Raw genomic sequence first — 27,912 nt, 5'->3', positions numbered from 1 at the left:
ACTGGTCCTAATAGCCTTAAATAAGATGGTATTTGTGAAAAGATATCAAGGGTTTACAGAGTGGATAAGAAACCAACCTAACATTAAGCTTTTGTAACTAGCAGTTAATCAATAAATCATTGAACAGAGAAAGGACTGAAAATCTTTATCCAGCAGAGAACTCCAAATGCATGCAATTAAACATTAATTATATTGAACATATATGTTAAATAAGGCAAAACTCACATCTTTGAAAATTGTTCTTGAACAGTCTGCAGTGTGTATAAATGTCTTGTAATTGCTATAAGCCAAATCACGAGTTTGATCTAATATAGCAAGTCGCTCCTCTCGCAGATGAGCACCTTCTTTACCTGAAAATTAATGTTCAGAAAACTTTCTTCAGCACTAGAGTAATGCTGACTTTACATTAAAGCAACTATACGAATCCTAAAATATGACAATACAGGCACAATAGTATGATTTGTTTTTGTTTAAAGATGCGGCATTTTTTTCAGTTGCATTCTGAGCATTATAAATGCCAAAACAATTACAAAAATAATTCAGCATAATGCCTGTCAGACAGTATTAATGCAGTCTATGTAAGACTGATACAAGAACTAACATTAACACACACTATACTTTGCTATGTTAGTCAGAAAATTAAAACAGTTTTTGTTTCACTGATTCAAATCATTACTTTATTTAATTTCTATCTATTCCTTTCTTTTTTTGTTTATCTCACAATAGCAGATCAAATCATAAACCCACATCACCTTTTTATTAGTAATAAATACTCAAGTACACTAAAGAACACTAAGGATAACACTAAAATGTTCTCACTTCTTCCTTCAGCCCCAGATACTCCTTTGTAAAGATAGCATAAAAATGATTCCACTAATGATGAGTACAGCACTACCACACTATGTCCAAAAATGCCTAATACACTTGGATCTGAGCAGATGTGATAAATAAGTCTTACAGTAATGTCCCAATTTCTATGTGTATCAAGTACATGGCAATATCAGTCTTTACTGTTTGATTGTCAGTTCAAGCCTACTAACCAAACTTTCACTGCAACCTTTGATACTATCATTATGCTTATTTGTGAGACCCATGATATCTGAGACCAAAGAGAAGGTTCCACTGCTGGTTTACAGCCATTAGAAAGTGACAAGTCTTTCCTATGAATTCCTTTTACATTTTATGTAAAACTCACTTGTGTTGACATTTAATAGGGACGACAGGGTAGTAAATGCAGTAATTAAAACAATGTCATAAAAAACAAAGAAATTAAATATTAGTTATTTAAGTTCAACTAAGATCTCACATGAAAAAATAAAAAGGTTCAACACTGATTTAATAATGCATTCTAACACTGGCAAGGAAGTACTATACTGTAACAGAGAGGGAAAAGAATTGTCTGACAGTACACAGTACATCTACTTGTATACAGTAAAGGCCTATAGAGAAAAATAAGTCATTACTATTAAGTCAGTGCTTTATAGGATTCCCTACTATATGGATAGCTCACACACTACAAATAAATGCCAAATAATCAACAGCAAAAGATGAAGCTCAACATAAAAGTATATGGAAAAAAAAAAGAGGCAAAAATGAATCTAACAAGCACTTGGCTTAGCTATTAAAAACTGTCATGTTAACTGCACACTACTGACCTCTTTACTTCTCTACACTGGAAGAGCACAGCATATGGCTGGAATATGATCAGTTATACAGTACTGCACAGCCAGAAAAGAGCCATGAACTCATTATGGATTGGATTTTATATCGGACATCTTTTTAACTTTGGCAATTTCCCCAGCTCAGACTCCATACAAGCAGAGAAAGAGGATGCCTTACATTCTGTCTATTATAAATGTAACACAAAACAAATGAGAGTACGTAACAAGTTGATACCGTTTGATTATTTAAAAATATGCCAAACAGAAATAAAAAATTATTGAAACCTTACCCAGCCTTTCCACTCCACATGATGATAAATGGACTAAATATTTGGAGAACTCCTCACTATCTTTCCAGAGCTCTGAAAGAAAAATCACAATCAAATTTTGCATCAAAAAACAAAATATATAAAATCTGATTACTTTTTTCTTATAAAAAATTTTAAAAATAATTTTTAAATGTTGCAACTATTTAAATAACACTGAATCTGGGACATGCAAAAGGAACAAGACTCAGTTCAGGGAATGCTATCCATTTATCCACCCAGCAAGCAGTTTCCTTGGATTTGGAAATTAACCTAAACCATTAAGTACAATAGAACCCTGGTCCTCGACTGTACCAGAACTTGACATAATCGGATTTCGGCGCGAAATGTCGAGTAAATTTTGCATTGGAGCTCAAACAACAAACCGGAATCCGACCTGATGAATCATATTATGTTTGTAAACAAAAGTGTTTCAGTCAGCCACCGCTAGTTGGCGTTGTTGGTGGTGTTCTTCCCACACATATTTAAAAGCGTATAAAGCCCACACACGCTGCTGCTGTTGTTTTCCAGTAGACTCTGTATGAAATTTACCACAAATTAATACTGAACATAAACAACGTTTATATAATTAGTACTGCGATATGCCACCAGGATGGCGCTTTGGTTTGTTTATATGGCTATTTGACAACGTTGCATTAGGTCTGGCAAAGTTCAGCTAAGAAATCTATCTTATTCTGACAATATGACTAGATTAGGCTTGCATAAGATACCTTAAAAACACTCTGTTCTCTCTAAAATTCACTTTCAAAGAATAACAGGCTATCAGTGCTATGATAAATTTTAAATATATGTGAATTTATAAGAAATTATGTACACACATCAGATAACGATTACTAACCACAACTATTATACACAATAACACTACTAAATAAGTTTAACTTCCTAAAAAAGACCAATGTTCAACAACTTTATCATTGTTACCCATCACACTTCAGATAATGACAGCACAGTACCACATGTAACATACAGCCATAGTGTCAACTTCCAATATCAATGTGGATAAGGGAATTTCAATTGCACACAATATCAGTTATCTATCAATTCTTGCATTGGTATTTGATTTCTTAAAACTAAAGACTACTACCATACCCCTCTGGTTTGGTAACTATCTGTTACATGGGGCTAGAGCACTAAACGCTTGCTATCTCATAGCCTACGCTCATTGTGGCAAAATGGCACAGTGTTTAGTACCAGCTCCTTGGGGATGAATATACAAGCATAAACAAAGAACTGTAAATATCATAAACACAAACAGAAGGCACAAAAATAAACACAAACAGAAGGCACAAAAATAAACAAAAACATAAGCATAAGACAGTAAATATTGTAGTCGCCAACTGGCGGTAATCAGGCCGCGATAGTAGTCTTCAGTTTTACCTTTAATTTAAATTAGAACAATGAATAAGATTTCCAATAATAAGATATATTGAGAAAAACAATTTTATTTATATATTCCCCTTTTACAAAGGAGAAAATCAAAATTCACTGAATTCAAAGCAAAACAAGATGTGTCTAACACACCATTCAAGCAACAAAAGACGGAAGAATTCAATCTGGTGAACAACAGCTTGACAACATCATTGAAACAATGAATTACAAGGCCAAATGAAGACATATCTGATTTCACAAAGTTGAATGTTTGTATCCGTACTGCAAAAATTTTGTGAACTTCTTGCAATAGGCTAGCAGATAAAAATGAACGGTAAATTACAATTAATGCAAGCTGTATGAAGACTTTGGGTATTTCTGGCCATTTCATATATAAGTTATAGGCAGAATTAAGCAAGAGCTGTGCATCAGGTATTACTCTGGCAATTGCTTTTTCCTATAATATTTTGGTTGCTTATTAAGAATTTATTGTTATTTTTTGTTGGTCGACTGTAATTAACCTATAATTAGCCTCAGAAATTGCATGCTGGCCATCCTGGAATGCTACTGCGCATGCGCAGTGTTATAGGGGAGCTATTAGTAAAGAGTGGAGGTTCCTTCACCAGGGGGTCGGGGGGCTCAACTAAGTAACACGGCCTGCTAGGTTAGGTTAGATTAGGGTACGTTAGGTTAGTATAGTTCATTTTATAATAAGTTTCCTTAGCCGATTCCTTCTTGAATATATGGCCTCCTGATTAACTGCGCATGCGCGGAACCATTCCATAACGACAACATAGTGGTCCAGTCTTGCTCACAACGTTTCCAAAAGCTCGCATTCCCAAAGGGTTCCCAGCCATGTTGGGTAGATATGAGGTTAATAATAATTAACCAACATTAAACAACACCACTTCCTTCATCAGTAACACTAAAAGTATAAGAAAAATCGATTTCAAAGGTAATAGTCTGTGCGGAGCTCTTGCTTAGAAATACCAAGTTATAACACCAGGTTTGCAGTCTGCCATTAGCCATTAAACACACAGGTTTTAATATGGCACAAATAAAGGCCTAGCCTAACCTATGTTAGCCTACATATCGTCCTTTCGTTCTGATTCCGATGGCCTACCGTCGGCCAGCCTTTAAAAAACTTGACACAGTATTTTTCAATCCCCAACAACTCACTGTTAAACATTCACTGCTTGCTAACTGCAACATACCTGGTATTTCATCGGGGAAGAGTAATTTAGCCAATTCTTCAATTTCAACTTCCATTGCAAACCTATATTACGGGAAGGCGGCTCTCCCGAGTCCCCAACAGATTTGCCGATGTGTCAATTGTCAGTGTTGTCAGTAGTAAAAGCGAGTCTGCATCCCTAGAACGGCTCTCTAATGTGGCTTGTATTCAAATGTAGGGACACACTTCTTTTCTACGACAACTCTTTAATTATATTAACACAAAACTAAAAAGACTCGCAAACTTATACTTAATGGAAAAGAAAAAAAGATAGGGAAAGGGGAAAAAGTGTAGAATCAGGCTCTAGGATGAACAATAATCCCGAGTTTTACAAAAAAATCACTGGAAATGGTGACCCAATTAACAGGAGCAAGAAGGGGTCATTCAACAAACATGACAAATTCTGGGGTATCTCATTCAGAAGGTATATGCAGGAAATGTTAACCTAGTGAGTGTTTCAAAGCCGTATGAGTGTGTGAAACAACTGCTTTACATTTGTAGCTGATGCTTTTGCTCAGATCTGACATAATCTCGGTTTTTAGTCATTATTTTTATTTCTCCAATACACTTACAAATACAATTTTTTTAATGTTTATTCATTTATAAAGGTTCAAATAATTAACATTAAGCAGCACATAAATATAATAGTGATCAAATATTGGTCATACTGAAAATGGAACTTACCACCTAAAAATGTACCTTCATAAAGAAACGAAGACATTAAAAGTGAATGCTTCGAAAACCTCTGAAAGGCAGAGACAGTAAAGATCACATAGGGTAGGGTCACCATCAGCAACTGTAAAATTCCACAGCCTTTCCATTCCATCAATACATGCCCCAAATATCCTCCTGTGTTTATGTACTAGTTCAGGCCATCAGAGAGATTTCTGGTGTCTCCTCTTCGTTACCTACGTGAAGAAAGCGGCGGAGAAAGAATATCTTGGGAATCTACAGAGGAGTTAGCAGAGGATTTTAGATGTTTAGCAGTCTCAGAGGTCGAGTCATATCTCTTGCTAACATCCTTTGATTTGAGTATAAAATGATTACCACGCAGGGTCTTTCCTTTCCTGGAAGACGAACTGCGAGGTCTGTGGGATCCGGTCCCTAGTTTCTTCACAGTAGTCTCACCTCTGACATACTTTCAGAACCCTTAGGCTACCATCACAGTATTCTGCACAGTAGAACCCATTCAAAGCAGTGAGATATAAAACGTGAAAGCACAATTAATGCGGTGAGCAATTCAGCTGGTAACCAACAATACAGTCTATGAGTCATTTAGAGAGTGCGGGAATAGTAAAAAGTAACAGAGAGGAAGTAGGGAAGGAAATGTTCATAAAGGGACACACATAAAGCAAAAATGAATGGTTGTAAGTAAGAACTATCTATGCATGAGCAAGAATGGACATTCCGTCATACTGAGAGATTCTTGAACCAAACCACGGGTAAAGATAGCTGACCAGTTCACCAAGAAAAAAAGCAAAAATAAATATATTTGGAATGACTCATGAAGTGGCCCACGGTTGAATAACATACGCAATAGTAATTAAACAATAGCCCCCATCCACTATGAGGGTGGGGGGACAGGAAAGGGGCGAGAGGAAGCATGCCCTGAACTTTCAAATTCCCCTCGTATGGTTTGACATTTGAGTGATTCACCTGTGGATGAAGCTACCGCAAACATAAAGTCATCTATCTAGCACTTCGTTGTAAATGTATAGTGTACGATACATAAAAAATCACTTGCCACAGGTCTGAAAGGGGGAAGAGGCAAGCCTAAAACAAACAGAAAGCGAAACTGAATATCTCATAACTACTACTACTACTACTACTACTACTACTACTACTACTACTACTACTACTACTACTACTACTACTACTACTACTACTACTACTACTACTACTACTACTACTACCACCTTTAGAATAATAAAATAATAATAGGTTTAACAAAAGATATGGAGATATAAAAGATTGTTTGTGGTCCAGCAAAATGCCACAGCATGGAATGAAAAGAAAAATAAATTCTTATAACTGCAAATCCAGGTGGTTAAGAAATCATTCACTACCGAAGGCACAAGAATAAAGCATGCGAGGAAGGAAGATGGTCTACGGCAACCTAACTACAGACAAGAGACCCTGCTAAAAAGGCGCTAATGTAACGCAAAATAGATTTGCTGCTCGACAGAAGAAGAAACAGAAGAAAATAATATTGAATAAAGTAAACAAAAGGTATTTGAGAATGCTGTGATTTAGCGAGGGGAATGACGATGATATCACCAAAGAGAAAATGGTAAGCCAAGACTTCCTAAAGTTATTTGATAAAATTTGGTGACAGTTTTGTCCCAAAGGTACTCTGCTGAAATGTTTGGCCTCCAGATACGAATCTGGATCTGTTTACGATTCCCACTTGGCCCTGACCTCCTAAGTGCCAAGGAAATTTAAGAAGGTAAGGCACAAGTATGAAAAATAGTCAAATTGCGAGGCAGGTCCTATGAACCGTTGATACCATTCTGTTGAAAATGAAGGTTTAAGGGTCCTGTAGTACCATTTAGCAAATAAGAATCTATAATTTTGACTGAGGTTATTTTTTTTTCTTCACAGATGCAAGTGGAAAGCCAAGCAAATCTTAACTAACCTAAAGAGCTGGTAAAAGTATAAAAACTCTGTAGATTAGTACTTGTAATTACAAGTTTAGGTCTTGTAAAGACGTCAGACGTCTCTTCAGTAGATCAGCCGTTTCCGGTGCCTGACAGCATAACTACAGACAGGGGCCCGGCATTCTTGTCGGAGCTCTGGGTCGCCCTGGCACGCCTGATGAGGACAACTCTCCACAGTACGATGGCATATAACCCCCGCAGCCAACGGCATGGTGGAAAGGGCCCACCGTTCGTTGAAGGCAGCTCTGATGGCACGCTGTATCGACGACAATTGGAAGACCCAGCTCCCCTGGTCCTGCTGGGTCTCCGCACCGCACCGAGGGCGGACGGCGACGTATCTCCCGCAGAGAAAGTCTACGGCGAAACACTAGCCGTTCCAGGAGAGTTCTTCCCCACGGCGCCAAACGACGAAGATACCTCCATTCCAAGGCTGAGGGAAGTGGCACAGAAGTGCGCGCCCTGCCGAAAAACTTTCACGGACATGACCCACGTCTACAGCCCTGGGGGTCTGGATGCCTGAACCCACATCTTCATCAGGATCGACGCCCACCGCCCACCCTTGACCAGACCGTACAGGGGCCCGTACTGTGTCGTCAGCAGATTATCCAAGGCCTATCTCATCAACGTCCACAGGCGTGAAGACTGGGTTTCTGTCGACCGGCTGAAACCAGCTTTCCTGTTAGACAGCGAAGCTCGGGAGGAAACCGGCAGGGGCCCCAGAATTCCTCCACAAAACGTGGCCGCAGGTGATCCAGTCGCCATCCCGAAACGGGGTCGAGGATGTCACAAGGGCCGCACTAAGGAAGTCATCCGCTCGGCTAAGCCGCTGGGCGATTCAGCAGTCGAAGCCGCCCACGTCCGCAGGTATCAAGAACTCGGGGCCGGCTCCTGCTCCCAAAGCGATTCCGTGATTGATTTTTTTTTCAGATGTCTTCTAATCATTACCCTTGTAATTATTGTCGGGGGGGGGGGGAGTACTTGTAAAGACGTCAGACGTCTCTTCATTTTCGCATCAATCACGTCATGTATTGCATTTCTTAATATGTCAAGACTCTCATGTAAACAGTCATGTGTGGAATTTTCTGGCCTTTCCGCCGATATGTATTTCATCATTGTACATTTATTATGTCTCTCAAAATTGCCATTTGTTTGCCTGTCAACAAACACAAATTGCTCAGAGTGCGGGTCGCCGTGTTCAGAGGTCGAACACCACGTTTCCGTACGCAGTCTGCCATGTATGCCTGCGCTCAGGTAATAAACAATTTACGGGATGCTCTAGGAGCAAGAGCCCGTGCTGGCACAGGGCCAGATAAATCTGAAACAACAACACAATAAACAACCTTAACCTACCCATCTCACAGACTCATCAACATAGAGTTACGGGCTGCTCTAGTAGCAAGAGCCTGTGCTGGCACAAGGCCAGGTAAATCTGAAACAACAACATAATAAACAAGTTAATACCCAGTTGACCTTTCTTGTCCTCACGGTCTAGTTCTAAGCGCACTTACAGTTGGGCTGGAACATTTCAGGCCAAAAATCTCTCCATCTCATGGCCGTCACTTCTTAGATCTTCCATTTCGTAGTCCATCAGCATTCCACTGACCTGACTTGCCTTACTCTTTCAACTGCTTCCCCTTACGACAAGGTTTGCTGCTGATCTTGCCATATGCAGTACGACCAGTGATCTTGGGAGGGACTACTCAAAGACGGTTAGTGTTGGTTCTGTCTGATGTTCGCCAGTGTTCATTCGTAGCATGGCAACTTAGTTGACAGACCTGTTACTTATACATAACTTCTGGAAACGGTGTTTTGCTTCAGTGGGACACAAAATACACCAACTCTCAACAGCCATATCGATTTAACATCGAATATGCGTTTCACCAAAACGTTAAACAGTGCCATATATGCAAGAAATAAAAGTAACAAATCCGTAAACCTACATGTCGTAAAATGAGTTAAAAAATAAAAAGAGCCAGCATCGATGTAATGAATTTACAATCGTCTCAGCTCTTTCTCTCTCCATCTCACTCCCTTTCAAGAGGGAGAGGGAGAGAGACTTTTCCAAGGCTACGATTAATCGTATCACCTTTGATTACGACATTTCATACGGTCCAATAGCGCCACGACAAAATGCTCCATTAAAAGAATCAGCCTACGTATAAAACGCGAGGCGTTACAAACTGGGAAAATGTAATGAAAGCAATTAAACTCGGGGTTGCATCACCGACATTCTTTCCATTCAACTTTGGCCAATAATGCAACACTGCCCGAACTTTGTGGGAAACGATCACTCAGGCAAGAAGAAGCGTAAATCGAGCGGCACGAATGAGAATATTTGAAGAAAAAAAAGGCTTCGTTAACTGCCGGAATAAAGCAAACGAAACTAGATTTACAGAGTTTCTATTTATTGGGGAAAGTGGAGGAACTGTTAGGGAGTGCATTTTTTTTATTTACCAGGAAAATATGAATTGATGAAATATTTGCATTCGAAATATTTTCATTTTCTTTTGAAACTTATGCAGCTTACTAACCGTCATCAGAGCTGGAAAAACGATGCGTGATGTAGGCCAAATGAGTATACGACCACCAGGACAGCAAAACATCGGAGTTCAAAACCTTTCGTCTTTACTTCCTATTGTATGCACTTCTCAAGCAAATACATCTAATAAGAAGAGAACATAGAAAAAAATTCAGCCTTACAATATAAATAAATATTCACAAAAGAGATAAACAACTACTTTACCACAGATTATTTTTAAACAAGTAATTTACTCATTCCTTAGACGGTTCTTAAGAATCCGAAAACAACCGGGTCATTTTTTAAGATGAAAGACACCGTTCCCACTCTAGCGCGTTCCTTAGCAGTTTATAAATATAACTGGCCAAATGTAATCTTGAGACTTGACTCGATTTCACCAACAAGGTGCTGAAAATATGGACTGATTTCCATCTTGGAGTCGAACACAGAACAGGCCGTGCTTTAAATAGTAGGGAGTTTTTCAATAATCTCATGATAATTTTGAAGTTATAGCACACGCCGCTGATGAAATAGCCCTCCTTATTCTTGAATCGCTAAGTATGAAACAACTCGTCCCATCAGTGAGTAGCCAGTCTCCTTCTGACCCTCTCCGCTTGCAGCTAAGAATTTTTCTCCCATCTGTGCCTGATTTCTGTGGTCACTCAAGAGTCTCGAGTGTTAACATTCTGTGGCGTTCGGTTGGTTGTGGCCAAGTCTCTGTTTCTGGATTATGGATTGTGCTTAATTTTACTTATATCTACCTGAATCATTATTATGTTGATTTTAATTCTTGGTCTGTCATTTCCGTTTTTTTAAGCTCCGATGTTGAGGCTTAAAGGATAAACAATAAAGCAATATATCACTCACTTATGACAAATTAGCGAAAAATCCCCTACAAAACGTTCCAACAGAATTTCTTAGAAAAGTAAGATTAATTGGCAAGGACAAAAAGAGCATTGAACTACTGGAGAACTTCAAAGTCATTAATCCAAAACTACCTTACTTTTATGGCCTTCCCAAAACTCATAAAGATAATCTTCCATTCAGAACTGTCACCTCATGTGCCGGAGCTTTCAGTTATGAAATTTCTAAGTGGTTAGCCGGCCTCCTTTCTCCTTTCTTTGGCAAATTTTCTCCCAGCCACATTAAACATTCTGAAGATTTCTGTCACAAATTCAAAGAAGTACATATACCACTTCACAACATAAAACTTCTAAGTTTAGATGTAAAATTCCTTATTTGCAAAATACCAGTACGGGACGTTCTACAGTTCTTGAGGGAAAAATTAGCCCCCTATTCAGATCATTTCCGACTAGCCCTAGATAAAATAATAAAGTTAGTTGAATTATGTGTAACAAATAACATCTTTTCATTCGGGGAGTCAATCTATAAACAAAAATTCAGGTACAGCATTGGCAGCCCTTAAGTCCTGTTTTAGCCAATCAATACATGGGGTATTTTGAAACTATAATCTTCTTCTTTTTCTTCTTTTAACGTGCTTTTTTCCCATTTGTATGGGGTAAGCACGGTGCCTTCTTTTGAAGGACTTTTGATTTGGCTTTTTGGGGTAGACCGTAGTCTCGATCGGCTGCCCTGCCTGTCATCGCTTAGACCCCGGTAGCGTATGTACATGCATTGTGTAATAAACGCAATACAACATAAAGACATGCTATGGATGAGATATGTAGATGATATATTAACATTTTGAGATAATAAGTGGGGCAATTTCAATGAATTTCTTTCAAAATTACATGCATTAGTGCCTAGCATCAAATTTAAAGTTGAATGGGAAACAGACAACAAAATTCCTTTTCTTGACGTTTTTATAATTAGAGATACGACAGAATACAAATTTACCATATAAAGAAAACCAACTCTCTCTCTCTGTCATACATCCATTTTTATAGCTATCATGACATCTCTATCAAAATTGGCGTAGCCAGCAATTTATTCATAAGAGCCTTACAGATTTGCTCCCCGGATCTCCTGGAAAAGGAAATTGAACTAACCCGTAAGCAGCTGTTATCTTTAAAGTACCCTGAACCTTTAACTGAAAAATCGATCCACAAAGCAAACTTTATTTTCTACTGTTCCCCTATTAACAAGACCAGAGAGACGCCCAACAATAAAATAAAAATCCCACACCTGGACAGGATTAAGACGTTGACACAGACACTTGGAAACTCTAACCCTTTTGCTTTTACCTAACCAAACACCTTAGTCAAATCCCTGATTAACGTCCAACAAAAACCAGTCCCCAAAGACACAGGAGTTTACGAAATCCCTTGCCTTGACTGTGATCAATCTTATATCGGCTTCACAGGCAAATCACCTCCCCAGAGATTAATACAGCATAAACGTTCAGTTAGGTACAGACAACAGAGCTCAGCTATTTTTAACCATAAGAATAACCATAACCACAGAATAAACTGGAATATGTCTCGTATAATTCATAGCAGCAATATTCGGTTCAAAAGCCAGATGGTGGAATCAGCTTTGACTAAACAAAGAAACACCATGAATCTTTCAAGAGGTGCGTGGGATTCAGATATTACAGATAAAATCTTCCTCCAACCAGCGATTAAGAAGATTAAAGAGAAACTGTCAAATGGAATGACTTAACGGCTGACCGATGGATGGATCATCTGGTATACACACCGCTCTTCTGTAACTTTTTCTTATTCACTATTTGCCTGAAGAGAGAGACAGTTTGGTCTCTGAAATATAGCCTTTATTTTCCACATTTTGGAGTTTCTAAGGGCTCCTTCTATTTAAAAGAAAATTTCAGTCATATATACTGTATATATATATATATATATATATATATATATATATATATATATATATATATATATATATATATATATATATATATATATATCTTCTTCTTCTGCTTTTAACGTGCATTTTTCCCATTTTTGTATGGGGTAAGCACGATGCCTTCTTTTGAAGGACTTTTGATTTGGCTTTGGGGTAGACCTGTAGTCTCGATCGGCTGCCCTGCCTGACATCGCTTAGACCCCGGTAGCGTATGTTTCATGTATCATACCCGACCCAACGCCCTTTCTTCCCAGCAGCGAGAAGTTGTTGCGCGGTAGTAGGGCGAGAGTTCGAGACGTGTGAGATGTTTGTTGTATATATATATATATATATATATATATATATATATATATATATATATATATATATATATATATATATATATATACACATAAACAAAAACTAAACCATGGCAGCGTTCCGAAAAAAACCACCACGGAGAAGGCATATTTCCATGCACATCACCCCATCCCTTCACCCGGTTGGAAGACTGATGACGTCAGACCAGAAACAACACCAAACCGACCTGTCAACCAGGAGGAAATTGGAAGGTCTCTTGCGGATGACTAATCGACGAATGGCCGGCCACCTCTCTCCCCAGTCGGGAACAGCTCGACCCTAATGTGATTCCCGAAGGCTGTGATTGTGTGTGTGTGTGTGTGTGTGTGTGTGTGAGAGAGAGAGAGAGAGAGAGAGAGAGAGAGAGAGAGAGAGAGAGAGAGAGAGAGAGAGAGAGTGAGTGTGCGTGTGTGTGTGTGTTGTGTCCATCTCACCGGCCAGTTACGGAGTCTTAGGCCTAACTGCGAGGCAAAAACACCATTAAGTAAAAGAGACGACATTCATATCCGAGATATGGAATTCATTCAAAACTGTCAACAAACTCCTTTGCAGATTAATACTGGAATACATATATTTACATATAAACCATACGATGACATTGTACAACGTCTAGAAATCCTCAGATAGGACAATGATGAAAAAGGGTGACTGCTGAAAATACTTCTTAGAACGACAAAGTTTTTATTCCATTTTTTTTTAATCGTACGATGAAGTGCGCATAGGGCAGGACTTGGTATAGTGCCGCAAATAGTATTTGGTATTATCACGATATGGCCCAGGGTTTAGGTGGTGAAACGTACAGAGATTACAGAATCTCTCTCTCTCTCTCTCTCTCTCTCTCTCTCTCTCTCTCTCTCTCTCTCTCCAAAAGTTTAATTTTTGTAATATTCTGGTTTGTGTTTGTAAATGATTTTTCCCCAAAATTTTACTCTATATCAGGCGAAAGTGAAACAAGGCCACGAATTTTTATGGGTAGCTCCATAACATTATGTGCAAAATTCTGAATAATAATAATAATAATAATAATAATAATAATAATAATAATAATAATATCCACGGACTTTTGTATGTGCGCATGTACTTGAACCTGCGTATTCATACGCTTTTGCGGAGGCGATACGTTTGTTTTTTGGAAGCACGAGTGTGTGTGTGTGTGTGTTGGGAGTGTTGGGGGGAGAGGATGGGGGAGCCTAATTCTGTTTTCAATGTAGAGATGAACGTTCATCAACGTTGGCAGGATTAATTAGTATATGAGTGGCTTCAAATGATTAACTTTTGAGCCTGGCGGCTCGAAAACTAAGGACCTGTTTGAATTTCTGTCTGAGTCGATTGTCCTAAAATTCTGTAGGACTGAATAGGATATGGCTTCGGGTAGACTATTAACTATGGATTGCATCCTTCTAATCTCATACACGATATATATATATATATATATATATATATATATATATATATATATACACTGTATATACATATATAAATATATATATACATATATACATAATATAAATATATATATATATATATATATATATATTATATACATATATAAATATATATACATATATACATAATATAAATATATATATATATATATATATATATATATATATATATATATATATATATATATATATATATATATATATATATATATATATATATATATACAATAAAAGGAGACCATAAAAATGCCAAAATGTAGGAAGTTAAGGCTATATTTCGAAGAACAACTGTCTCCCTCTACAGGCAGATAATGAATGAAATGAGAGTTACAGAAAAGCGGTATTTATACCAAGAGATCCACAGGTCAGCTGTTATGTCGCTCCATTTGACAATTTCTCTTTAACCTTCTTAATCATTGGTTGGAGTAAGATTTTACCTATAATACCTGAGTCCCAAGCACCTTTTGAGAGGTTCATCGTATTTCTTTGTTTAATCAATGCCAATTCTACAATCTGGTTTTTGAACCAACTATTGCTGCTATAAATTATACTTGACTAATTCCAGTTAATTCTGTGCTTATGGTTGTTTATGTGGTTAAAAATGGCTGAGCTCTGTTGGCCATAACTAACTGAACGTTTATGTTGTATTAATCTCTGGGGTGGGGGGGCGGTGTGTGATTTACTTCTAAAACCGATGTAGGATTGGTCATAGTCGAGGCAAGGGATTTTGTTGGACTTTAATGAGGGATTTAGCTAAGGTATTTGCATAGGTAAAAGCAAAAGGGTTAGAGTTTCCAAGTGTCTGTGTCAACGTCTTAATCCTGTCCAGGTGTGGGATTTTGATTTTATTGTTGGGGCATCTCTCTAGTCTTCTTTTGAGGGGGACGCTAGAAGATTATGTTAGCTTTGTGGATCACTTTCTCAGTTGTGTGGTCAGGGTACTTTAAAGACGACAGCTACTTAGGGATTAGTTCAAATTCTTTTTCCAGGAAATCTGGTTTAGCAAATCCGTAATAAATTTCTGGCAATAGAAAATCTTAATAGAAATGTCATGATAACTAAAATAGTGAATGTATGAAAGTTAAAATGCTGATTTTCTGTATACGATACATTTGTATTCTGTCCTGTCTCTAATTATTAAAACATCAAGAAAGGGAATTTTGTTGCCTGTCTCCCATTCCTCTTTAAATTTGATGCTGGGCACAAACACTTATGATAAATTAACGAAAAATCCCCTCCAAAACGTCCCCACAGAATTTCTTAGAAAAGTAAGATTAACTGGCAAAGACAAAAAGAACATTGAACTAATGGAGAAATTTAAAGTCATTAACCCAAAACTACTTTACTTTTATGGCCTGACCCAAAACTCATAAAGATAATCTTCCATTCAGACCTATTATCTCATGTGCCGGACTTTCAATCAAAAAATTTCTAAGAGGTTAGCCGGCCTCCTTTCCCCATTCTTAGGCACATTTTCTCCCAGTCACATTCAACATTCTGAAGATTTCTGTCACAAATTCAAAGAAGCACATATACTGCTTCACAACATAAAACTTTTAAGCTTAGATGTAGATTTCCCATTCACAAAAGTACCAGTACACGACTTTCTACAGTTTTTGATGGAAAAACTAGCCCCCTATTCAGATCACTTCCCACTAGCCCTAGATAAAATGATAAAGTTAGTTGAATTATGTGTATCAAACAATGTCTTTTCATTTGGGGAATCATTCTATAAACAAAAACTCGGATGTAGCATGTGCAGCCCTTTAAGTCCTGTCTTAGCCAATCTATACATGGAATATTTTGAAATTATAATAATAAATGCAATAAAACTTAAAGACATGCTGTGGATGAGATATTTAGATGATATCCTAACATTTTGGGATACTAGGTTGGGCAACTTCAACGAATTTCTTTCAGAATTAAATGCCTTAATTAAATGCCTTAGTGCATTTAATTGAATTGGAATCAGACAACAAAATTCCTTTTCTTGATGTTTTAATAATTAGACAAGACAGAATACAAATTGACCCTATACAGAAAACCAACATTTTCACTTCCATATATTCACTATTTTAGTAATCATGACATTTACATCAAGAATGGCGTAGCCAGCAATTTATTCTTAAGAGCCTAATAGATTTGCTTGCCGAATTTCCTAGAAAAAGAATTTGAACTAATCCGTAAGCAGCTGCCATCTTTAAAATACCCTGACCATATAATTGAGAACGTGATCCATAAAGCTAACACAATTTTTTACCATCCCCCTCAGAACAAGATTAGAGAGACGTCCAACAATAAATTCAAAATCCCACACCTGGACAGGATTAAGAAAGACGTTGACTAAGATACTTGGAAACTCTAACCTTTTTGCTTTTACTTACATAAATACCTTAGCTAAATCCCTGATTAACGTTCAACAAAAGCCAGTCCCCAAAGAATGTGACCAATCCTACATCGGTTTTTTAAGCAAATCACCCCCAAAGATTTATGCAACATAAATGTTCAGTTAGGTATGGCCAACAGAGCTCAGCTATTTTTAACCACATAATTAACCAGAAAGTGTCACATATAATTTATAGCAGCAATTGTCGGTTCGAAAGCTAGATGGTAGAATCAGCATTGATTAAACAAAGAAATACGATGAACCTCTCAAAAGGAGCTTGGGACTCAGATATTATAAATAAAATCTTCCTCCAACCAACGCTTAAGAAGATTATGGAGAAATTGTCAACTGGAGTGATGTAACTGCTGACCTCTGGATCTCTTGGTACAAATACTGCTTTTCTGTAACTCTCATTTCATTCATTATCTGCCTGTAGAGAGAGAGAGTTGTTCTCCAAAATATCCCTCCCCCTTCTCCTTTCCCATCCCTCTTCCCTCCCACTTCCCTTTTCCCTTTTCCAAGTTTTATGATGGAATAAAATGTGTTGACATTCAGCACTATTAACAAAATGTTTATACTGTAGATTTGTAAGGAAATAATTTTTTTTATAAAAGTAAAGTTTTTTCAAATCAAAAATAACTTGCTTGACTTTTAGAATTTATAAAGTGTTGAATTAACCTCATGTGGTCACCATGAACCACCTGCATTATGAGGATCACAGTAAATACCACTCCTGTTATACAACTTCAGTATTAATTACATCAGAACTTTAACAAGAAACTAGCAAAGGTGAGCGATAGCGAGCATCTGCTGACTATTTATTGAGCTCTAAATTTCAACGCCTTACCGCATTTATTGCAAAGCTCTTACTTCGACATCAAAATATTTCATTTGTGCCAATACAGAATACCGGCAATGTTTCTCTCTGTTGATAATAAGATCTTCAGAATGTCTATCATAAACTAATTTATGAAATGAGTTATTGTCTCGTTAAAAAGTCAAAGAATCGTGGTCAGACATGAAAGGACAGTTCCGTTATTAACGCTATGTATAATATGAAATGAATATGGTAGGATATATATATATATATATATATATATATATATATATATATATATAAATATATATATATATATATATATATATATATATATATATATATTATATATATATATATATATATATATATATATATATATATATATATATATATATATATATGAACAGCCCTTAATATCAAATTCACTTCACCTTGGGAATAACTTGCACCCAGAGGAATGATAAGTAATAAGTATACATGCCCCAGTAAGGATTCGAACCTATGCCTTTTTTGTGTGGTATGTAAATTATATAGACAGTCGACTTAAATATATATACATATATATATAATATATATATATGTATATATATATACACACACATATATATTTATATACTGTATATAGTATGTATGTATATACATATATATATGTATATACATACATATATATATGTATATATATATACATATATATATGTATATATATAAATGTGTATATATATCTACGAGGAAACTCAAAGCCTGTCTCATTGCTTGAACAACTAAAATGTCAGAAAAACACGATAAGAACATCTTTGGCGAAAAATATCAAATTCTCGAAACGAACGATTTCAGTGCAGATAACTCAACAACAGATAATTTAAAACATCCCGTACTCACTAAAAAAACTCTTCTACAACTGAGGTCGGTTTCGGGAGCAAGGTAGATCTAAGGCCGTATGTAGTTAACCAAATGAAAACCTAAGGGAATGGGAATTCCAGCCTGCTTCAACACAGGACACTATTCAAAGACAGGCTTATACTTACCTGTAAAACGGTTACTACCGGTAGGTATTAAATTAAATTTTCAGCATTTTTTTCAGCTTGGGTGTAAGATAAATAAAATAGGCTGTGTGCCACTTAAGAAACTATAAAATAGGGTTATATTTCGGAAAATACCGTTTCCCGCAGAAGGAAACAGTAGTTTCCAAAATATGACGCTAGACCATCTACGCTCTTTCTTGTTTTTATTGGCAACCTTCATTAGATATTCAAATAAATATACATTTCCATCGATGGCATACAAAATACACAGTCTTCTCCGCTAACATCCGTAGGTATCGCGACTCACAACCCTACTGATAAATTCCACGAGTTATTTGGCACTTTCAGAAAACTCCTGATTAAAGTTTAACACCAACATCTTAACACAAAGACTAAACACAAAGGGGGATCTGAATGCAGATGAGGCAGAGAGTATAAATTAACTTGTCGCAACAATTCAGGCCCGGCTGCTTTCTTTGGGCGTTAGACCTACGAGAGAGAGAGAGAGAGAGAGAGAGAGAGAGAGAGAGAGAGAGAGAGAGAGAGAGAGAGAGAGTATACCAATTCGAACTACTGCTTTTTGGGAATCCAGAGAGAGAGAGAGAGATCCTATACCAATTCGAACTATTGCTTTGTGGGAATCCAGAGAGAGAGAGCGAGAGAGAGAGAGAGAGAGAGAGAGATATCGTATACCAATTCGAACTATTGCTTTGTGGGAATCCAGAGAGAGAGAGAGAGAGAGAGAGAGAGAGAGAGAGAGAGAGAGAGAGAGAGAGAGAGATCCTATACCAATTCGAACTATTGCTTTGTGGGAATCCAGAGAGAGAGAGAGAGAGAGAGAGAGAGAGAGAGAGAGAGAGAGAGAGAGAGAGAGAGAGATCCTATACAAATTCGAACTATTGCTTTGTGGGAATCCAGAGAGAGAGAGAGAGAGAGAGAGAGAGAGAGAGAGAGAGAGAGAGAGAGAGATCCTATACCAATTCGAACTATTGCTTTTTGGGAATCCAGAGAGAGAGAGAGAGAGAGAGAGAGAGAGAGAGAGAGAGAGAGAGAGAGAGAGAGAGAGAGAGAGAGATCCTATACCAATTAGAACTATTGCTTTGTGGGAATCCAGAGAGAGAGAGAGAGAGAGAGAGAGAGAGAGAGAGAGAGAGAGAGGACTTATGCCAGCACAGTCTATTGCTTTAAAACATTTGTTTCCTTTTCATCCCCAAGGAAATAAAAAATTGATCAACATATTTTCGAAAAGTGTTCAACCCAATCTTTCATTTTCCTGACAGAATTGACTTGGATGATTGTTATAAAATATTTCAGTTAAACTTCTCCCTTACCATTTAACGGGTGATTACCAGCATGTGTAATTCCATGACTTATTTTTTATAAGAAAGAAGCCGTATCCTTCAAATTGTATCACTAAAGTGTTATTAATCGGCGTAGTGATCTCGTCACTGCAAGATTTTCTCAAAATTTGTTCGAATCTAGATGGCAATGAACGAAGAACCTTCTACAGCCTCCCTCTCTCTCTTTCTCTCAGGATTCCATAAAGGCAATAATTCTTACTGGTATAAGATCTCTCTCTCTCTCTCTCTCTCTCTCTCTCTCTCTCTCTCTCTCTCTCTCTCTCTCTCTCTCTCTACCTGTAGACCCTCGTCAACCAAACATAAGTCATCTAAATTATTTCAATGTTAAAACAGTCACGTGAAACTTTGTCGATCACAGATGAAAAGAACCTACTTGTAAATGAATTTTATATGAGAGAGAGGTGATCTTATGCTAGTAAGAACTATTGTCTTTTTGGGAATCCTGAGAGAGAGAGAGAGAGAGAGAGAGAGAGAGAGAGAGAGAGAGAGAGAGAGAGAGAGAGAGAGAGAGAGAGAAGCATTTCGTGTGAACTCATTAATTCTGTTCCTAACACGTCTTGTTAAACATTGACATTTGAACAATGAAATTTGTCTTTTGTCTTTTTATTATTACAATCTTTGCGTTGGCTTATTTTGAAATTTCATTTTGCTTTGCTATAAAAGTTGGCTGCGTCTTCAGGCAAAGATCAGTATTATCTTTAGTAGGCGAATCCCAACAGCAGCAGCGTACTTCATGATGCCTGGGAGAGTACCCATCGAGGATTTAACTAGCTCAGATTTATTAAATCTGTTGGAAGAAAAACGCCAAACACTTGCTCGGAGCATTTTGAGATGCTCCTCCAAAAGACGCTAAAACACCAATAATTTTGGAATCCTTCCAAAGAAAACGCCTCAATAAAGAGAAAATAAGAACAAAATCTATCGGTGAGCTAGCAGGCATACCAGAAAGTCTGCGGAAAGACTTAACACAAGTAGGAAATGTACTGGAAAGGCTGGCTGATGTAAGAAAATTCGAAGACGACAGCGAGAATCTAATGATTCAAATCTCAAATGCAGTAGCTCAAGCAGAGCGTTTGAGAAGGATGCTGATCAAGAAACAGACTCTCGGTGGAAACATTAGTCATCTATCGAGTGAGACTAGTTCTTCCAAATGAGAAGGTGGGAAAAAACGTCGCTGAATCCAGTGCGATGAAGCTCCTGGCTGGCGATAAGATCGAAGTTACCCTCTGTCACGGAGGGAGGGACAAGACGGACAGCTTCTCCTCTGACAAAGTCTTCAGGCCCACTCATTCACAGCAAGACTTTTTGCAGAGTTTGCCGAGTCTCTCGACTGCCTTTTCAAGGGGTACAATTTATGCTTTTTCCTGTACAGACCTTCACACTAGTAGGCAGCCAAGGTGATGCTGTTGCCCAGAATGACCAGGTTGCTTTACGGACAAATTCAGGAATACCGAGGCACTGGCCGGCAAACCAATGCCACACTTGGCTGTTTTGAAATCTATGACAACAAGGTCGTGGATCTGCTCAACCCCCCAAAAATCAAGGATCAAAAAGTGGACCTGAAGTTGGGGCATGCCAACAATCCACTGGTTAGTCTCACCAGTTTGGAAGTCTGTGAAGCAGAGAATGCACTTCAGGCATTCAGAGGAGCTTTGAAACACCGAGAAACTGGTCACAACAAAGTAAACGAGACTTCTTCTAGGTCGAACTTTGTCTTCACACTGAACCTCAGAGGACTCGATGAATCTGGAAGGCCTTTCGAGGCAGCTCTCAGAAACAAAATAAGGCAACTGGTAAAGCCCCACAGAAAGCCATCTGTATTAATCTCAAGCTCTTTGGACTTGGCGGAATTTTCCTTGAAGACATTTTCGAATCCTTCAGTCTCCAGCTTCTGGAAGAACAAGAGAAATGCCATTTGTGCATGCGCCGAACTCCAAAGTCTCCAGGAACAATCTCTGAGATGCTCCAGATCGTCTTGAAGCCTTCAGAGAGAGCAAGTGTCATATTTGAAAAGCTGGGTAAGAGAAAGCAAAGAGTATGGTGAAGGGACTTGGATAGGGCTTAAGAACTTGAAGGAAAGGGTCCGACCCAGAGGCTGCTTCCTTGGAGGAAGGCAGGTATCGAAGTTAGGTTTTCGTACTTCGACTTGGATGGCAGGTATCCTGCCAGGCTGGGGGAGCAGGCCTGGAGAGGGGCCAAGAACTTCAGCGATGAGGCCCAAAAGACTACAAGGCTCTCCAGTCTCTTAAGGGCAGCCTTGAAGGGAAGGGTCCAACCCAGAGGCTGCTTCCTTGGAGGAAGGCAGGTATCCTGCCAGGCTGGGGAAGCGGGCCTGGAGAGGGCCCAAGAACTTCAAGGATGAGGCCCAAAAGCCTCCAAGGCTTACCAGTTTCTTGAGGGCAGCATTGAAGGGAAGGGTTTGACCCATAGGCTGCTTCCTCGGAGGAAGGCAAGTGTCCTGCTAGGCTGGGGAAGCACGCCTGGAGAGGGCCCAAGAACTTCAAGGATGAGGCCCAAAAGCCTCCAAGGCTCGCCAGTCCCTTGAGGGCAGCATTGAAGGGAAGGGTTCGCCCCAGGGGCTGCTTCCTTGGAGGAAAGCAGGTATCCTGCTAGGCTGAGGAAACAGGCCTGGAGAGGGCCCAAGAACTTCAAGGATGAGGCCCAAAAGCCTCCAAGGCTCGCCAGTCTCTTGAGGGCAGCATTGAAGGGAAGGGTTCGCCCCAGGGGCTGCTTCTCCAGAGGAAGGCAGGTATCCTGCCAGGCTGGGGAAGCAGACCTGGAGAGGGGCCAAGAACTTCAGCGATGAGGCCCAAAAGACTACAAGGCTCGCCAGTCTCTTGAAGGGAAGGGTCCAACCCAGAGGCTGCTTCCTCGGAGGAAGGCAGGTATCCTGCCAGGCTGGGGAAGGGCGCCTGGAGAGGGCCCAAGAACTTCAAGGATGAGGCCCAAAAGCCCTCAAGGCTTGCTAGTCTCTTGAGGGTGACCTTGAAGGGAATGGTCTGACCCATAGGCTGCTTCCTCGGACGAAGGCAGGTGTCCTGCTAGGCTGGGGAAGCACACCTTGAGAGGGCCCAAGAACTTCAAGGATGAGGCCCAAAAGCCTCCAAGGCTTGCCAGTCACTTGAGGGCAGCATTGAATGGAAGGGTTCGCCCCAGCGGCTGCTTCCTCAGAGGAAGGCAGGTATCCTGACAGGCTGAGGAAAAAGGCCTGGGGAGGGCCCAAGAACTTCAAGTATGATACCCAAAAGCCCCCATGGCTCACCAGTCGCTTGAGGGCAGCCTTGAAGGGAAGGCTGCTTCCTCGGATGAAGGCAGGTATCCTGACAGGCTGGGGAAACAGGCCTGGAGAGGGCCTAAGAACTTCAAGGGTGAGGCCCAAAAGCCTACAAGGCTTGGCAGTCTCTTAAGGGCAGCCTTGAAGGGAAGGGTTTGACCCAGAGGCTGCTTCCTCGGAGAAAGGCAGGTATCCTGCCAGGCTGGGGAAGGGCGCCTGGAGAGGGACCAAAAACTTCAAGGATGATGCCCAAAAGCCCCCAAGGCTTGCCAGTCTCTCAAGGGCAGCCTTGTAGTGAAGGGTCCGACCCAGAGGCTGCTTCCTTGGTGGAAGGCAGGTATCCTGCCAGGCTGGGAAGTGGGACTGGAGAGGGCCCAAGAACTTCAAGGATGATGCCCAAAAGCCGCACTGCTTACCAGTTTCTTGAGGGCAGCATTGAAGGGAAGGGTTTGACCCAGAGGCTCCTTCCTTGGAGGAAGGCAGGTATCCTGCCAGGCTGAGGAAGTGGGCTGAAGAGGGCACAAGAACTTCAAGGATGAGGTCTAAAAGCCCCAATGCTCACCAGTCGCTTGAGGGCAGCCTTGAAGGGATGGGTCCGACCCAGAGTCTGCTTCCTTAGAAGAAGGCAAGTATCCAGACAGGCCGAGGAAGCGGGCCTGGAGAGGGGCCAAGAACTTCAAGGATGAGGCCCAAAAGCCTCCAAAGCTTGCCCATCTCTTGAGGGCAGTCTTGAAGGGAAGGATCTGACCCAGAGGCTGCTTCCTCGGAGGAAGGCAGGTATCCTGCCAGGCTGGGGAAGCGGGTCTGGAAAGGGCCCAAGAACTTGGATGTCCTAAAGCTTCCAAGGCTCTCCAGTCTCTTGATGGCAACCTTGAAGGGAAGTGTCCGACCCAGAGGCTACTTCCTCGGAGGAAGGAGGTATCCTGCCAGGCGGGGGAAGCAGGCCTGGAGAGGCGCCTAACACCTCATGGTTGGAACCCAAAAGCCTCCAAGGCTCGCCATTCTCTCGAGTTCAGCATTGAAGGGAAGGGTCCAATGCAGAGGCTGCTTCCTCAGAAGAAGGCAGGTATCCTGCCAGGCTGGGGAAGCAGGCCTGGAGAGGGCCCAAGAACTTCAAGGATGAGGCCCAAAAGCCCCTACGGCTCACTAGTCTCTTAAGGGCAGCCTTTAAGGGAAGGGTTCGACCCAGAGGCTGCTTCCTTGGAGAAGGCCGGTATCCTGCCCGGCTGGGAAGCGGGCCTGCTGAGGGCCCCAAGGGTGAGGGGCAAAGGCTCCTTAGGGAGGCCAGTTCTTTGAGGGCACCCTTGAAGGGGTGTCCTCTCCAGAAGAGGAAGGCAGGATGCCTTGGAATATCTTGATTTCCCATTAATAGAATGCTCTTTATTACTTTATTTCTGTTTTCCAAATGATTAAAGCATTTTTTTTTATTTTTTACTGTACTCTGCATCACTTAGTTTGTATCATAATTCTCCCATGCCAAGAATTCATTGAAGGGCAAGTGTATTTTGTACTATTGGCATCAGTCTCTGTGTAGCACATTGTGCTGGTTCAGTGCCCCAATTTTGGGAACTTGAGAAATCTTTTCTTCTCAAAGTTCACTGAAGAAGAGGGTCTTTCCTGGGATCCTGGAAAGGCTATTTTTAAGTTCATGGAGGACTGGTTTTCTTGAAAATTTATAATTATCGTCAATTTATTTTTACCATTTTATCAATTTCTTGAATATTTTATGTTTTTATTCCCTTGAGGCCACATTATTTATTTATGGCAATGATAACCATAGGTACTGCAACTTTGATTTGTATGAGGTCAATGACACACCCAAAGAGAAGTCCTTAAGACAAAGGACCTAGTTCATGACTGGCAGCTGCATTTAAACAGAGAATCCTTCAACTGCCCTCATGCTCCGCACAGAGTAGAGCATGCCTCTCACTAGTATTTTAATAACTGTCTAGAAATTTTATTTGTTAATTTCGTTTCGAAATGTACTCAGCTGGTAATTCTAGAGCAACAGCAGGCACTACTGGTGATGGCCCAGAACCGCCAATGGAATCAGTATTGGTTCAAAACCCATCAGCAGCTGCTCCTGCACCTACTCCAAGAAATGGTCAGTTGTTTGTGTATGACAGGAAGGTAAACGGGGATGGTGCTGCCCGTAGACTTTTGCTGACTATTAGTAGGGTTCATTTAGCTGTGGTTATGGGTAAGGGTATGGTAAGGGTATGGTACAGATATGGGTATGGGAACGATATGGTATGGGTATGGGTATGGAATGGATATGGGTATGGGTACAGGTATGGGTATGGTAAGGATATGAGTATGGGTATTGGTACAGGTATGGGTATGGTACAGATATGGGTATGGATATGGGGACAGGTACGGGTACAGGTATGGGTATGGGTACAGGTAAGGGTATGGTAGAGATATGGGTATGGGTCAGATATGGGTATAGGTATTGGTATGGGTATGGTACAGATTTGGGTTTGGGTATGATACAGATGTGGGTATGGCACAGGTATGGGTATAATACAGATATGGGTATGGGTATAGTACGGATATGGAGACTAGCAAATACATCTGCTAGATAGATAGATAGATAGATAGATAGATATAGATACTGTACATTGTGTATATATATGTGCGTGTGTATGCGCGTGCTGGTGAATATGGATGCATTTTTAATACTTCACTTATGTATGGAGGCCCCAACTATCGCAAGACGGTTCAGGCACTGACTATAATTTAAGAAAATAATGTTCCCAGCAAAAGAAGGACACAAATTTACAATCGCGTAAATGAAAACAAGGATTACTTAGGTGACAAATGAAAATGAAAGTAAAAAAAGCATACGGACTTTGTACAGATAATATTCTCGAAGCGTAATAATTTCAAATGAAAGAAAATCCTTCAGTAAAAAAAGATCAATGCGGTATAGAATGAATCCAGTTTATGTGCGTGATAAAAGGGAAGTCCAGTCTTTGCTAATAGAAAGAATATATTAGTTGAAACGCAAGAGAGAGAGAGAGAGAGAGAGAGAGAGAGAGAGAGAGAGAGAGAGAGAATAGTGCCATCTGATCTCTTTCATTTAAGAAACTTGACCAATAAAATTCTCGTAACTTTCCTTTGCTTGATTGAAGTAAGAGAAAGAAATTGCATAGAGAAAGCGGGCGAACGATCGGCCGAAATTTAGAAGTCTGATAATACACTTAAAAAGAGAAAGCATGAAAGGGGTTTCTGTGCACAAATCAAAATCTCAGATATTTGCGGTCTCAAACATCTGTTAATATTCTGTTTATAATTTACATTATAAAGAAAACATAACGCAGGGTTGCTGCAGTAAGCTTTAAAGTTTAGACTGAAAATCGGTGGACATCATATTAACAACACACTAACCGATTCTGCTTTAAAACATTTTGGAAAATTTTCCCTTGCGAGCACGGCCTGGGCGGAAAGGATGATTTTGCGTCAGTGTATTGGTTCGAAATGCATTTTGCGAGGAAGAATGGAATTTCATCTATTTTGACCACGCTGCTCATTATATGAGTGGACCCAAGGGACACCCCTCGTCCAGGATGAAGCGGGGGGCAAAGCAATTAGGGACGAACTTGGGAGGTGCCTTGCCCCACCTTCGTTCAGAGGGTACAGTTCGACGGTTTTCCTGCAGAAGTGGGTGGGTGGGTGTTCGGATAATGTGTCAATGATGGGTCTCGCTGTCTGCACTTTGGTGGTGGCGCAGGAGGATGTTGGGGGTGGGGGGGCGGGGTTAACATTCAGATGACCCCAACTCCTTAATCTGAAATTGTTTACATCACATCTGTCGCATGACTTGTCTAATTTTCCTTACTGCCTTCACCTCGCTTTTGAACGAAAATAATGGGTTAACTCCAACCTATTATGCCTACAGTTTACTAGCAAAAATGCAAAAATATACATATTATATTTCATATTACTTTAAGAGCCGTCCAAACTTCACAAACTCTTGCATCAATCAAAATAAAATGCCAAATACTTTGGCCAAATAAGTCCGAAAACAATGAGTTTCCTTTCAGATTCAATCAATTTCCCTGTCATTCCTTCTCATTTCGCCAATGTTTGCTTATCGTAAAGTTACCAACTTTGAATTAATGGCCTTTCATTAACATTCTCAGCACTTGTTTTCAAATAGTGATATCCTGGCGTCCGAAGTACTAGATGTTTATAATTCAGCGTTAAGGCGTTTCAATACCTGTTTAGACAACTTCTTTGAAGTTGATAGCCGCTTGTCCCCGACCCCTATGCACATGTTCAAGGGGGTTATACGGCGACAGCTTCTTGAATTTCATGGCGGTCACACGCAAGTAGTCTCCCTTTAATCTAGTAAGAGTGAGCTGTAATTCTGATTCACATGTGATCATATATATATATATATATATATATATATATATATATATATGTACATATATACACTATATATATATATATATATATATATATATATATATATATATATATATATATATATATATATATATATATATATATATATATAGAGAGAGAGAGAGAGAGAGAGAGAGAGAGAGAGAGAGAGAGAGAGAGAGAGATAAATATATACCAAAGTATGGCCTCAAATAATGAATATATAACAGACAGCGTATCAATCTGCTTGTGGTCCAGAATGAAAACATTCCCGCCCTCTCTCTCTCTCTCT

General features: G+C 39.7%; 1 protein-coding gene across 2 annotated transcripts in view; it reads right to left on the bottom strand.

Annotated features, from left to right (window-relative positions):
• Cog8 (conserved oligomeric Golgi complex subunit 8) overlaps positions 1–27,912 on the bottom strand; it is an 82,149-nt gene that overhangs the window by 30,214 nt on the left and 24,023 nt on the right. The window contains exons 1-3 of one of the 2 annotated variants that reach the window (XM_067121265.1): positions 4,570–4,757; positions 1,952–2,023; positions 226–350 (exon numbers count right to left, since the gene is read on the bottom strand). In XM_067121265.1, coding sequence (XP_066977366.1) covers positions 226–350; positions 1,952–2,023; positions 4,570–4,624 — 252 coding nt within the window. In that variant the 5' untranslated portion in view covers positions 4,625–4,757. Of the gene's footprint in view, positions 1–225; positions 351–1,951; positions 2,024–4,569; positions 4,758–27,912 lie in introns of those variants that run through there. The other variant, XM_067121263.1, reaches the window with a different exon arrangement.

Source organism: Macrobrachium rosenbergii, chromosome 19, assembly GCF_040412425.1.
Source record: "Macrobrachium rosenbergii isolate ZJJX-2024 chromosome 19, ASM4041242v1, whole genome shotgun sequence".
Lineage (NCBI taxonomy): Eukaryota > Metazoa > Arthropoda > Malacostraca > Decapoda > Palaemonidae > Macrobrachium > Macrobrachium rosenbergii.
Note: the sequence above shows the minus strand (reverse complement) of the source record. Positions and strands in the feature narration are given on the sequence as shown.